Source organism: Asparagus officinalis, chromosome 7 (genome assembly GCF_001876935.1).
Source record: "Asparagus officinalis chromosome 7, Aspof.V1, whole genome shotgun sequence".
NCBI classification, from domain to species: Eukaryota; Viridiplantae; Streptophyta; class Magnoliopsida; order Asparagales; family Asparagaceae; genus Asparagus; species Asparagus officinalis.
In genome coordinates, this window is record NC_033800.1 from 19,025,789 (window position 1) to 19,040,661 (window position 14,873).

At 38.4% G+C, this 14,873-nt stretch overlaps 1 protein-coding gene and 1 pseudogene across 1 annotated transcript; one reads left to right on the forward strand and one right to left on the reverse strand.

Annotated features, from left to right (window-relative positions):
• Window positions 145-2,522, reverse strand: LOC109851101 (annotated as a pseudogene).
• On the forward strand, window positions 5,693-7,392 carry LOC109849442 (leucoanthocyanidin dioxygenase-like). Its single transcript, XM_020419272.1, has 2 exons — window positions 5,693-6,287; window positions 6,703-7,392. The coding sequence occupies exons 1-2, from the start codon at window positions 5,725-5,727 to the stop codon at window positions 7,268-7,270; spliced, it is 1,131 nt and encodes a 376-aa protein (XP_020274861.1). The 5' UTR covers window positions 5,693-5,724; the 3' UTR covers window positions 7,271-7,392.

Genomic DNA, 14,873 nt, shown 5'->3' on the forward strand with positions numbered 1-14,873 from the left:
CCCCCTCTGGGTTGGAGTGGGTGTAATAGTTGCCTGAATATTGTTTGTGAAGTATCAGACCTTTTATGTTTGATATAGGTTAAAAAAAGCATTAGTTACGAATGCATCTGATCGTGGAATAATGAAAGACCCTCATTACTTGAATACCTTAGATAGATTCTTGCTCTTCTCATGTTGTCATAGACTTGCTTCACGAATCCAAGTACTAGAAGATGTTTAACCTTTTACCTTAGGTGAATCTTCTGAAGATTACAATTCACACTTTAATTACAGATTACCTTGACACTGTACTTGGATACTTATTGAAACATACAGAAAAGAGATACTCATCCCATTCTTTGCCTACTTCTGCAGTGTAAGATGCAGTAGCTCTTTAAACTCTAACCTTCGAGTTTCACTGTAAAATGTTCTTTGCTTGTTAGGCCAGTAGGTTAACCATATAGAGCCTTTTATCTCCCACTCCATAGTTTTCCCTAAAGCTCCTCCACACAATTTCCAGCACACACTCTCCCCATACTCATCTCCTGCAAAAATCACCCCACCTTGTTTCGTGAAAGGCCTGTAAGCACTCGAGTATCGATTTCTAAACCATGCCTTAGGTTGAATTAGTGCCATCTTTGAAGGCTTTGAGGAGAACACCTCTCTCCCATTGACCCCATCATGAAGAAACCAGTTCAAGTGTGCACTATCACCATACACTGACTGTTCAAAATTCCATGGCTTCATGCTCATTGTCACGCTTTCTGAAGCTGCAAGCTTAAAGCCTGGGTAAGAGTTTGGAGGATCAAATGAAGCTTCAACACTGTTTTCATGGCCGATTTCATGAGTAGGGTTATTGGATGATTTGCTTACTGAAACTGAAATCACATCTGTTTGTAGTGTTGGGGTGAGGCGTAGAGCTATTCTAGAAGGAAAGTGTTTCTCCTTGGAGCCATATCCTCGTTCATCAAGGAGATTATCAGCAACCAGTGGATTTACGTCACACCTGTAATGGAAAAAGTGTAGAAGAATGCTTATAGTTAGAGGTATCACTTGTGAACATGAAGATAGAGATATAATTATACCCTACAAATCCATCAAATTTTGTTTAAGTTAATTTCGTCAGTATCAAGTGTGGCAATTAAGAGGTTTCAACAAAAAGGTTGACAATATTTCTTCTTTGACCGGTACTTAGTACCCAGCCATCATTAAACTTCTTTAGTAGCAATTTCCTAGGTAACTTTCACAATAAGACCCTTGCCAGGAACTAGAAGGTTAATTGGCGAGTAACAATGAGTCAATGACCAGAGCAAGGAATGATTTTGGGTTGATAATACTGCTTTGATATTATTGTTTTGTATATCTGCTAAACTAAAAGTAAACTTTAGCTGTGCTTGTGCACAGATGTAAGCGTGTTGTGTGTTAAGGGTAAAAGTGTATTATACCAACCTCACATTATCCACACTGACCACCACGTCAATCCAATTCTGCCGGTATATAACTTTGTAAGCAAGTTGGATGACACCTTCAAGCTGTTGGTACTTAAGTGAGAAGAGCAGACGTTCATCTTGAGTCATAGAACTCGGATCCTCCAAACTCATAGCTATTATTGGACAATACAACTGTACTTTCCACAGTCCACTAGCCGACACAGCATAAGAAAACATGGTTGAGGGTGTTCTAAAGGAAATATTTGAAGCTTGGAGCTCTACTATGCGATTAGTTATGGCGAGATTTAACGATCTCATCCATTGTTCTTCTAAATTGGATCCGAGAGCTCGGACTAGTAGCTGTGATGCATCTTTTGACCTCGAGCTCATGAGCTGAAGCTTCAGAATGTCTATGTACTCTGATCGAAGGTCTTGAGGTGCTTCATAGATGCAAACCAAGAAAGCTAGAGTAAGGAATGCGAGATTAAAGATGTCTCTAAATTCTTCTCGGATTTCTACTGCAGGGAACCGCAGAGAAAATTTCTTGCAGGGCCCATAGGTTAGGACTCCATTGACAATATTGAGGAAGAATTTGGCTATGGTGTTTTCATCAACAGACTGCCCTGGCTGTTTTTAGTTTTCAAGGGAAAGAGTTGGAGACCAGAGCGGAGACAGGAATTTGAAAATTAGTATAGATAGAGAAGGTGACATAAGGATTAGGGCTTTCGGTGCTTTTGGTGATTGAGAGGTTCATTGAGGCTCTAAGAGACTTTGATTTACAGATGCAAAGAGACATGGTATTTGTATTCCATTGAGTGAATGGAGGTAGATTGTTGATCCATCCCCATACATCAAGAAAATAAGCAGAAGCCATGGAAGTGTTTGGTGAATGAGAAGAGAAGCCTACTATCAATATATAGCAATTTATGCGTGTATCTGTAGTTAACTCTGGGTTTTTTTTTAAGATTGAGGAAGTCAAAAGCAGCCAAACTCTGATTCCAAATTCAGTCCAGCACATTTGAATAATGTGGTGAAGTTGTCTATATTAATAAAGCAGATTCTCCGTTGTGGCTAAGGATGATCACGAACTAGGTCCAGTATTTGCTTCTCACTCTTCATATTGTTTTATTTATCACAAATATCTTTGTATAGAGAGAAACCCTTCACTTGCAAGCATCTTCCGTTCTTGTTTTAATACCTTCCTTTATCTCTGTTTTTTTTTTCTTCATTTATTATTTTGCTAACTTTACCCTTCATCCCCATTTGTTTCGCATAATGCATTGCACTTTGCTCTTTAGAGTGATGAGCTCAAACCGGATACATTTGTAATTGAGTTAATGCATTTGCTTCAGAGTTCCACATTATGTTTTCCTCCTATTGATTCTTTTCTTTTCTTCTTGAAATTGCTTGAATTGCCATTTAGCTATTGAACATGAGTTGTTCAAAAGTATTGGGAGACAAGTTTGGACATTTTCAACATATATACGTAGCAAAAGGTGTTGTATTATTCTCTGAGCACTAGACGAGAATCCTTGAAAATAATAGAGAGGGCATCTTTAGCAGTGTGTTGAGAAAATGCCTTCCACGAGATTGCTTGTGTTGATTTCTTGTTCTAACTTTGCACTAAAAGTAGTGAAATTCTTTGGTTTTCCTTTTTAAAATTCACGCACTTGCTTTTAGGTTTGCCTAACATGCAAATTCTAGGGTTTCCTTGTTCTCAGGCTGCATTAGGAACTGATTACTTCCTGCAATAGCTCATCCAATAGGTAGAAAAGCCTTTCAGAACTTACTGATGTGATAGTAAACTAATAATTTGCTTGCTGTATTAGTTTTGATGAAATTATTCTTGATTCTCATGGTGAAAGCTAACTTCATGAAGCTAAAGTCTAGTTTTTATTCCCTCCTAAATTGATTCGATGCAAATAACTGATAATTAAAGAGTGCTCTCTGCAAAGGTTTCTGTTGTTGCGATTTCGTGAAGCAAATAGCAACCTTTGCTTTCACTATGATTCTGGTTGCCATTTGGCTATGCAAATAGCAACCTTTTCTTACTGTTAATTAAAGGGTGCTCTCTGCAAAGGTTTCTGTTATTGCGATTTCTGTTGTTGAGGGTGTTTTGATGATATTATTCTTGCTTTCACTATGCAAATAGCAACCTTTTCTTACTGTTAATCTTGTAATTCAAAAAATTTCCTTTATATGTGATATTGACCCATCAATTTGGAGTCTGAGAAATCCTTTCAAAAACTGATACCGAATTTAGAATGTCTTGATGGACGTGCTACATAAGAGCTATCCTGATTCATGTATATATTTGGCAAAAGCAAGTTGTGAAGCACTTGAGTCTTTTTAATTCAAAATTTGATATAAACTGAAGTTTCAGTTGGTTGATTGTTCTTCTTGTGTGGGGACGAGGATAAAGGGTTAGATTACTTGTGAGAACACTGCGCTGGATAGAGAATAAGAGATAACCTCGGTTATTGTCAAAATGATTTAGAGTTCCTTTACATTAAATTTGATGTTTGGTCATCTATATGAAATGTACATTCCTTTAGGTGATACAAATCAATTAATTTAGACAAAGCTGTTATAGCCAAATGTTGACATAGTGAGTTGTTTGATTAATAAATAAAAAAATGAATCCTAAAAACTATCGCATCTCGTGCAGCACAGAGTTTTGTGGCCTGCTATCGAATATGCAGAAATTGTTCGCTTTTGAAAGTGATTTGTTAAATAAGTTTATGAAATTTCTTCTAGCTTTCTTACTTTTCCTACTTTGTGGTGTTGTATGAATTTTCTTCTAGCTTTTTACTTTTCCTACTTTGTGTCAGTTGTATTCTTTTCCTTTGGTGTTATATATATTTAGGGTTGGGTGTGGGTCGGGTCCACCCGTAGGCTGATTCGGTCCAGCTCGCAATGGGTCCCAACTCATCCTGATTGTAGTGGGTCGGGCCCGACCCGGTCCATGATACACTCGGGTTGTTTGCTGGGCTAGATCCAATCCCAGACCCGGGGTCAGAAAATAGGCGCGAACCACGCCTGACTCGGCTCTGCTTGACTTGCCCCATCCATGATATTTTTTTAGTTAGATTAGCTATTTCTTTAGTCTTTTGGGTATATAGCTAGCTGTCAATAAAGCCAAAATGCCATGGGTTTTTGCCTCATGGTTTTTTTGGCCTATTGAGAAACAAGGGCTAGATCCAATCCCAGACCCGGGGTCAGAAAATAGGCGCGAACCACGCCTGACTCGGCTCTGCTTGACTTGCCCCATCCATGATATTTTTTTAGTTAGATTAGCTATTTCTTTAGTCTTTTGGGTATATAGCTAGCTGTCAATAAAGCCAAAATGCCATGGGTTTTTGCCTCATGGTTTTTTTGGCCTATTGAGAAACAAAGCAATGATCTTTAATCTTGTGTTGTATGCTTGGAAGGATTAAAAAGTTTAATATGAGTTTAAAAATTGTTTAGTAAGTTTAGATTACTAAAAAATAAATTAGAAATATTTTTATAATTATAAATATAATTTTAATATAATTTAAAAGGTAAAAAAGGGGGAAAAATTTAGACGAAAAACCCTAGGCTAGCCATGATCCACAGGCCGTGGGTCAGGTCAGACCTAGGCCGCTCCTAGGCTGGTCGTGGGTGGGCTGCGTCTAGTCCCAGACCCGGATAAAGAAAAGTACGTACGTCTCACTCTGACCCGGCTGAGACTCGGTCAAGCCCAGCTTGACCTTGAACCCGATGAGTTGGGTCACCGCTTGAACCGGATCGGCCCTCGCCCCAGCCATATATTATATATATATATATATATATATAGCAAAACTTATGTCAACTTAAGTGGATAGTAAAAAGTTATCCACCAAACTTTTGAGCCACTCATATTGTCTAGAGATCCTTACATGATATGAAAATATTTTTTATATTAATAAATGAGTGGCTAGGAAGTTTGATGGACATCAACTTAAGTTGATAGGAGTCGTAATATATATATATATATATAATAAAAAATAAAAAAATACAAAAAAGAGAGAAATAAACTACATAATCACTTGCTCTCTCACGACAACCTTTTGTAAAGCCGAGTAGTTGAGGTTCTACGCACGTGCTTGTCTATCCCACAACAACCAACCTCCATTCAAAACTCACACCGGTTGCTGGTGCGTGCGTTCCCGCCAAATCCCCCCTCCCACCTCTTTCAAAACTCACACCGGTTGCTGGTGCGTGCGTTCCCGCCAAATCCCCCCTCCCACCTCTATAAATCTCCACCCTCCAACTCTCCTCTCTACCAATCTCAATCCCAACACCACCCAACAAGATGTCTACCCAAATAGTAGAAACCCTAGCCACGTGCCTATCTCAACCCAACACGGCCGCCAAAATGTCTACCCCAAGAGTTGAAACCCTAGCTGCCTCTGACCTCGACAAAATCCCTGTCGACTACATCCGACCGTTATCCGAACGTGACAACCTCGGCGACGCCCTCGATGCCATCAAAAACTCCGACGACGGCCCTCAGATCCCGGTAATCGACCTCAAAGCCTTCGACGAAGACGACGAGTCGTCATCAAAGACCGAATGTGTTGAGGATGTGAAGAGTGCCGCTAAAGAATGGGGAGTTATGCACATTGTCAATCATGGGATTTCGTCGGAGTTGATCGAGAGAGTTCGAGCTGTCGGAAAAGGGTTTTTCGATCTTCCAATCGAGGTTAAGGAGACGTATGCTAATGAGCAGACGGAAGGGAAGATTCAAGGGTACGGGAGTAAGTTGGCAAACACCGAGAGTGGGAAGTTGGAATGGGAGGATTACTTCTTTCATCTCATATTTCCAAGTGATAAGGTTGATTTGTCCGTTTGGCCTAGAGAGCCTGCTGAATACACGTAAGTTTCTTCCATGACATTTCATATTTCAACAACAAATTTTTTTCTTAAAGAACAGCAATATTTTGCAAGAGGTTAAGGTCTCTAGATTAATAATGGGTTAATTGTGGCTAGACCCCTTGTAGTATATATCATTGCTTTGAACTTACTATTCTTAGGTTTTGTTTCGTAGATAGACCTTCTGAGTGAAATTTTTGACTCCTTTGACCTTTATCCTTAGAGAAAGAGAAAATTGCTTTTTTGACAAGTAGCTAGACCAGATATAAGAATAAACTGCAAAGGTAAAAGAAGAGAGACATTAATTTTAAGGTATAGATACTACAATATTGGTTTATGTATATGCTCGTGTATTTCTCTTAATTCTATGATTTCTTGACAGTTAATTCTACTACATATCCTAAACATTGTGATGCAGTGAGGTGATGCAAGAGTTTGCAACGCAGCTAAGGCTCGTAGCCACCAAAATGCTCTCAATCCTCTCCTTAGGCCTCGGCCTTGAACAAGACAAGCTAGAGAAAGAGCTTGGAGGAATGGAAGACTTACTCCTGCAAATGAAGATCAACTACTACCCAAAATGCCCTCAGCCCGACCTCGCTCTCGGCGTCGAAGCCCACACCGACGTCAGCTCCCTCTCCTTCATCCTCCACAACGACGTCCCCGGCCTCCAGGTCTTCTACAATAACAAATGGGTAACAGCAAAGTTAATACCAAATTCTATGATTGTTCATGTTGGTGATGCGCTTGAGATTTTGAGTAATGGGATCTATAAGAGCGTTCTTCATAGAGGATTAGTGAATAAAGAGAAGGTTAGGATCTCGTGGGCGGTTTTCTGCGAGCCGCCGAAGGATAAGGTGGTGCTCCGGCCGCTGGAGGAGGTTGTGAGCGACGAAAATCCGGTGAAGTTTAAGCCGAGGACATTTGAGCAGCATCTTCGGCAGAAATTGTTCAGGAAGGCTCAAAATGATTTTGAGTCTGCAATATGAATGTGCGTGAAAACCATAATAATTCAATAAATAAGATTGGAATAATATATATTGTCGGAGGAGATTGGAATACTATATTTTGTGTATTAATCCAATAAATAAGATCGCTTTTGTTTTGACTTGTTCTTTTCGTGTTGATCAACGTCAGATAGTGATGTAAAAATTAAAGGTCAAGTGGTTTGTTAAATTCCATTAAAAAACACTTTGTATATTATGCAGATTAGTAATACTCTGCGGGTGTTAATTAAGCCTTTTAATATATTGTTATTTGTGTCTAACTATGTTCATTATAACGTTATGTAGTGTATTGTAGACGCAGCCTATATATTAATCTAATAGGATGTCGTTGTGTCAGCAATGACAAAGATAGAGTTGCAGACATTTTTTTTTTTCATCCACACATAAAAACACAAGAAAAAAATATGCAAGCTCTACATTCATTACTCGGATACAGAAGTAATCATAGTCACTGGGGTTCTGAAGAAAATCACAGACGACTCCGGCAACAAATTTAGCGCTAATGAGATCATACGATTCATGAACCGGAGCAATATGGCCTCTGTTGGGGAACTCATATACGCAAGCAATTGGTGCACCGCGAGTGAAGTTAGCGAGTGCACCGGAGGCACCAGCATAATTCTTGATCTTGACATCATCCTCCGCCTCTTTGAGAGTCGGCATCGAGTCTGAATAATGCTTTGAGCACGCCTCTACTGCTCGCCTGATATCACTGGATCCCTTTCAGTCTTCAAAAACGTCTCAAAGTTAGCCTGAACTCTCGTGGCGTTTGAAGCGACCACGTCGAGTGCAACAATTGCGAGAGTGTAGTGTAGTCTGCAGTGCTGCTTCTCGGATCTCCGCCGAAGAAATCATCCTAGACATAGAAAGGAACATATAGTCTGATACAATTTTATAGCAGAAAGTACTGAGATTGCCCTTGCCAGTAGAAGCAAAAGAGAAGCTCTGAAAGAGGAATAAAGTTAGAGCAACAACGGCGAGAAATAGAGTTTTCTACCCATTTTTGAGGAAATTGTGAGGAATGAAAAAGGTCAAGACTTCTCTTATTAGAGAATTTCTGATTTTTTTTGCCAGTTTTGCAGGACGTATATATATATATAACAAAGAAAGATATATTAAAGTCAGATGTATATCAATGAATAATGGAATCTAAAATTTATTTGCAAGATTTTAGAGAGATGTTCCTTCCTTGCCGTGATAAATAAAAAAAGGAAAAGAAAAAAAGGGAAAATAAAAGGAGAGATGTTCCTTCCTTATGCGTTAAATTAATTTCATGGACATATGGGAACGATTGACTTAGGAGGAATGTAGCAATGAATAGTGAAATTTAAAATCCTCTACAACGATTTTTTTAAACCAAAATTAAAAGAACTGAATATCTTGGTCGGATTTGGGCAATTCATCATTGGCACACTATTTCTGCTCAATTTTAGGTAATTTTAAGAAAATCTTCATGAGTAAATATCCGATGTAAAAAAAAAAAAAAGCCATGGCCTGTTGGTTTGTTTGTTTGCTCTTTTTTTAATAGTTTAAAATAATTTGATCCACATGCATGTTAAGCCCGTATTTGTTATTTTTTTTATCTCAACTGGTCTATTTGTGAGCTAGGATGGACTACTTAATATCCAAAAGGAGATAAAACTAAACTCAACTTACCCCCATTTTTACAACTAGGGTACTCATTGACTTGAGGGTTTAAGATTTTCGGACAAAAAGACCTTACTCTTGTTAATTCTACCGATTTTTCATCAATTCTACTATGTCACTTTGTCTTTCTGTTCTTTGCCAACTTCTTGTATTCATGATTTTTTTTCCTCCTGCTGTCTTCCCTTGGATTTTCTTGGTCGGGTATCTTTGTTCGCGTCTTAATTTGTAACGTGTAAGTTCGATGTATCAGTATTGTCTTCTCTTTTTCCTCTGTAATCCTTCGCCCTGAAGACTAGGTCAACTATTTTTTTACGTGAGTCAAACATCAAGTAAGCTACATATGAATAATTTTTAATGATTGTTTCTAAACAATTTTATTAATATTAGTTGCTGCTGCCCACCTATAAGCAAAGACATTATCCAGTGCATCTTTTCTAAAACCTTGATCGGTGGTCGTGGAGTTAGCAAAGCCATTAATTTTATGTTATTTGCTTTTACAGTTTTTTTTAATGAATAGGGTTTTTTATTATACATGACAGGTGTGAGGTTGCATGTCTAGTTATCTGATGAAGTCATGCTCAACTTTTGAATTTTAGCTACACAGATGCATCGTGCAATATTGGCTGATTTTACAGTGAAAAGTTATGATTTTAATTTGAACGGTCATAATCACTCCTAAAACAAACAAATGGTCGCAATTATTTTAAGTTAGTCCCAAAGTTAGTCTACGTGAAAGCAAATATTAAATTAGATTACAGTATTGTTAGGATAATACGTGAAAGCAAAGTTCGTCTATAAATTTTTGGGGTTGTTTGTGTTATTTGTAGGTTTTTATTGTGTTTATAGGTTTGAAGTTTTTAAGGTGTTTTTTTATAAATTTTAAAATTTTAAAGGTGTTTTTATAATTTTTAAAACTTACAAGATACTTTTTTCAAAGTCAAAAAACTTTCACTTTCTAGCTAGCATGTGTTTTTTAGATTTCTCACAGAATTGAAATAAGTAAAATTTATAATTTTCAAGGTGTTTTAATAAAATTTTAAATTTGTAGGGGTGTTTTGTAATTTAAAAACTTGGAGTATATTTTTTACAAAGTCCGAAAATTTTTAGGTGCTGGCTAGCATATTTTTTTAGATTTCTCTGCGAACTAAACTAAATAAATGATTTAAATTATATCAAACGTATCTCTTTTATCCAATAACATGTTAAATCTCATTATGAATAGGATAAATTATTTAATTTTCAATTCAAAAAAGACAGGATAATTACAATAGATTAGGATAACAATGTAATACTTAAAAAAATTTAAAGGTAATATTGACTATAGAAAGATTTTCCTTAGCTCGTACTTTTAAGAAGAGTGTATGATTATTTATCATTTTAGAAGTTTCATTAGCCACCTTTACACTAGCATTAAGGAAAGACGTGGGCTTCGCATTGAAACCATCCCCAAAACAAACAAAGCCTAAATGCTCAAGTATGTTAGATGTATGTCCTTACAGTTAGAGTGCTCTCTTTTGTTAGGTGAGTATGGCATGTCTTCAAAGTTTCCATTGTGCTTGTATTCATAATACTTGTATTTCGATATAAGTATTGTTCAGAAATGGTGAAGGGAATGCAAACTATTAAGAGTTCATGTTTAGGATAAGGATTCTCTACATTTTGGATTGTAGAGAACTTTTACAATTAATTATGTGAATTAATAGCATTGGTTATTTAGTGAGCCCCATAACTAAAACAACTTTTTATATACACCTAGGAAATATGATTAAGGAAGCTATGATTAATGAATTCTAGAGATTCTCTATAACCAATGATGTGGAAGATCTCTGACGCAGTGCGGAAGTTGTAACTTCGGAATCCACCAAGAACAATCTTTGAATCCACGAAGGGCTTCGAATCCACAAAGAGCTTCGAATCAACGAAGTAAATATTGAAGAAAAACAAAATTTTATTAATCAAAAGTTATGCCTCTAGGGCTTACAAGACTCTTCTTAAATAGAAAAAAAGAAATAAGACTCCTACAATGACTCAAACTCTACCAAAAATAGTAAAAGAATTCCTAGAATATTAAAACTCCTAAAAAGACTTCTTATTACTAGGAAAGTCCACTGGTCAAATCTGAGATCAAATCGGATTTGTTTCTTAAACAAAACAGACTCCTAAAATATTACTAAAAATAGTAAAAAACGGATAAAAATACAAATATCTCTCAAACCGTAAGGAATTTGGCAAAACGGAGAATGCAAATCGAACCCAAAAGGGTAGGTTTGGATGGCTCCATCTCGTCGAGATAGTCAGTTTTCATATATAATTAGTCCAATTCCGACGTACGGTTAGAAAGTTACGGCCGTTTCTTCAAAAGTAGTTATTTTCTTCGACCAGGCCCGTATTTGGGCTTGCGACTGTCCCACTTTGACATAAACGTGTCTGTTGTGTGTTCTACATCAATCTCTACACGGCACATGATAAAATAACTGGTGAATTTCTCAAAAACCACCCTCGACTTTTCGGCCATGACTCATCTATACAACTTTTCCACACACAACCCAAACTTTGAGGGTCTCACATAAGTATTTCTCTAAACTTTTAAAATTTCCAAACAAGCCTTTCAACCTGTAAGTGATAAATAACTAACTAGTACCTAAAAATCAATCAGGGAGTGGGAGGGTGCAAGGGTCTGTTATATGTAGATGGCACATGATTGAATCAACACAAATTTCTGTCAATTATATGTATGTAAGGTGGTCTGTTAAGAAAGTTTGAGAGTTTAGGGGGTTTTGTGAAACATCCAATGTTTGAGAGGGCTTACTGGGGAAAAAGTTCAGGGGGTCGTTGATAACCCCAAAAGTCCAGAGGCATTGTGAAATTTGAATCCGAGATGCATGTCACAAACATTGTGAAATTCAGTAAGCAAGAGTGGCAATAACGCCACACATATTTTTTAAATGTGTAGGCTGTCTAAAAATCACAACAGATAGCTGATCGCCATCAAATACCGATGATAGAAGTTACAATTCGACGACTTCCAGAAGGTTACAATTTGAAGACTTTTACGTAGAAGGTTACAATTTGACGACCTTCACAACAACCAATGAAAGCTCTAGTTCAACAGCCTTCACAATCAACATCGGGAGTTACAATCTGACGACTCTCATATTTTCAAGGAGCCAAGATGAAGATTATAAGATGACGGTCTTTGCAACGCTCTACAGAAGAAGTAATAAGTCATTAGCTCCTTCTAAAACGCGGAATTCACCTTCGCGTTTCAGTTCTTGAAACGCAGGCGACCCCCGCGTTACCAACCCTCAGCAAACAAAACGCGGGCGGTCCTCGCATTTTTCAACATCCAGCGGGTGCCCAACTCCGCGTCTCCAGTCTAAAACGCGGAGTTAGGGTCCTGAACGCCAACTTGGGCGTTTGACTCATTCAAACATGAGTCGAACAGTTTTAAAACCGTTGTCCCCACGATTTGGGGAGCTGTTTAAGGGGGCAGTTACACCCCATTCAATCCCACTTAGGAGTGAATTAAGAGGACAGTTATACCCTTTAATCCCCGATAAATAGTGGGAAACTCAATTGACTTCGGGCTGCTTTTTTTGGATCCTCCATCCTTCGTCCTTCGATTTGGCAGCGAAGAAGAGATCTTTGGCTCGGCTTCTTTAGATCTTCTTGGAGCTTTGGAGATTAGTAACTTGGAGAAACTCTTGAATCTTCTTGGAAGGCTTTTATTGAAGCCTTTGAGATTACCCGGCTTGGCTTTTGAACTATTTCTAAAGAGTTCTTCTCAACTCGATCAGAGTTCAAAACTTGCCCTGCAAATTCTTCTAAACTCATTCAGAGTTCTAAAACTTGCTTGGCAAGTTCTCCACAGTGTCAAATCGTGAGGAGGAGATACCGTTCCAGTGAATCAAGACGTTCGGATCGTCAACGGAGAGCAAACTCGACGCGAGCATTCGAAGGAGGCACTCCATCGCCAATTCACCATCGTGAAGAACCCAGAATTAAACAAAGGGAGAATCCAGATCATTCTCCTCTCTTTTGTAATCGTAATTCAAATTGTAATTAAGATCGAGAGAATACAAGTCAATTTTCTTTTATTCTTTTTACTGCAAATTTTCCACCAAACAAAATGTTGCATATCTGATAAGAACTTATTGTGCAATTAGATTGAAATTAGGTTAGCATCTATTTCTCCTCTTCCAATGTTAATGATTTAGACCTGAAAATCTAGTCTTTTTGAAAGGTAACTCGTCAGATTTAGCTAATGTCGTAAATATATATTTGATCTTGACAACCGTGCGTGTGGATGGAAAACTGATGTTATATTGTTGGAATATTTGAATTGACTTTTATTTAATTGCTAGATTTTATTTATGCATTAGTATTTATATATCGTCAATCTTGCATATCATACTGGCTAGCTTTTAAATTTGTTTTTCATAGCTAAATAGCTTTTGATTTTGATAATAAGTTTTGACTAACACTGGTCCCCCCAATTGAACGCTCCTGGATTCGTCCCTGGAAGTTACCATAATCTATCCTAAGGGGAAATTAATATGTTCGAACATGATGTAAAATCTTTTATGCAAATTGTTTGTGGAAAAATTTGCAGTAAAAGAAATAAAAGAAAAATTGATTTGTATTCCTTTAATCTCAGTTACAATTGGATTTTCGATTACAAAAGAGAAGAGAATGATCGGGATTCTCTCCTTTGTTTAATTCTGGGTTCTTCTTGGTAGCGATGAGATGCCTCCCTCGATTGTTTGCGTCGAGTTTGCTTCTCGTTGACGATCTGAATATCTATACTCACTGGAACAACTGCCTTGTCTGGTTGATAACTCTTGACGAGTTTTGTGATTCAGAACAAGTAACAAACTCTAATGATAGAGTTGTTGGAACCGAAAATAATTCGGTTAATAAGCCAAATGCCGACTGCTTAGAGTTCCTCCGTCCGTTGATTTCCCAGACTGTGTAAGGAGTCAATCCTCCTTTTTCTGATTCTGGAAGATCTGATCGAAAGGTCTTCTCCACGAAAATCCACCCCTTGATCTGATTATCAAAAATCCGCCCTTTAACTCTGTTGAGTTTGTTGCTATTTATAGGGGGATTAGGGGTGTAACTGCCCCCATAATCCGCGCCTAAATGGGGGTTTAGTTACCCCATTAGTCAGGTGTAACAACCCACTAAAGCCACTCCTCAAATCGTGGGTGAAGAACAGCTTCGAAGTTGTTACGATCGCGTTTGAATGAGTCAGAACCTTGACCTGTGTTCTGGCGGTGATTGAGCTGCGTTTGGCAGCGACTGACGGGCTGCGTTGGGCAGCGATTGATAAGCTGCGTTGAGCAACGATGGAGCTGCGTCCGAGCTGTGCTTGGCAGCGATTGGAGCTGCGTTCGAGCTGTGCTTGGCAGCGATTGGAGCTGCGTTCGAGCTGTGCTTGGCAGCGATTGGAGCTGCGTTCGAGCTGTGCTTGGCAGCGATTGGAGCTGCGTTCGAGCTGTGCTTGGCAGCGATTGGAGCTGCGTTCGAGCTGTGCTTGGCAGCGATTGGAGCTGCGTTCGAGCTGTGCTTGGCAGCGATTGGAGCTGCGTTCGAGCTGTGCTTGGCAGCGATTGGAGCTGCGTTCGAGCTGTTGATTGTTGTAGTATTTAGATTTCTCTGTCTTTATATATGGATGACACCAAAGACCAGTAAAGAAGGTCTTATTCAGGCCATTTGTGACAATTGAGGCATCTCAATAACGCTCTATCAACTGCAGGTCATGATCTCCACTGAGTGTGTCGAATATCATTACACTGCTCATCAGCACCTCTAATGGTTGCTAACATGATATCAGTCATGTTGTTGTCGCAGCCATCAAGATCAATCATCTCACATAAGAAGCTGCATTCGTGTTTATAGCTGTTGAAGCGGCGTAGGTGATTGAATCGGTGTAGTG

Excerpts from the sequence above, each read along its gene's own strand:
- LOC109849442 (XM_020419272.1), top strand. The coding sequence starts at position 5,725 with ATGTCTACCCAAATAGTAGAAACCCTAGCCACGTGCCTATCTCAACCC. Across the intron at positions 6,288-6,702 it reads AGAGAGCCTGCTGAATACAC|TGAGGTGATGCAAGAGTTTG; the intron begins GTAAGTTTCTTC and ends ATTGTGATGCAG.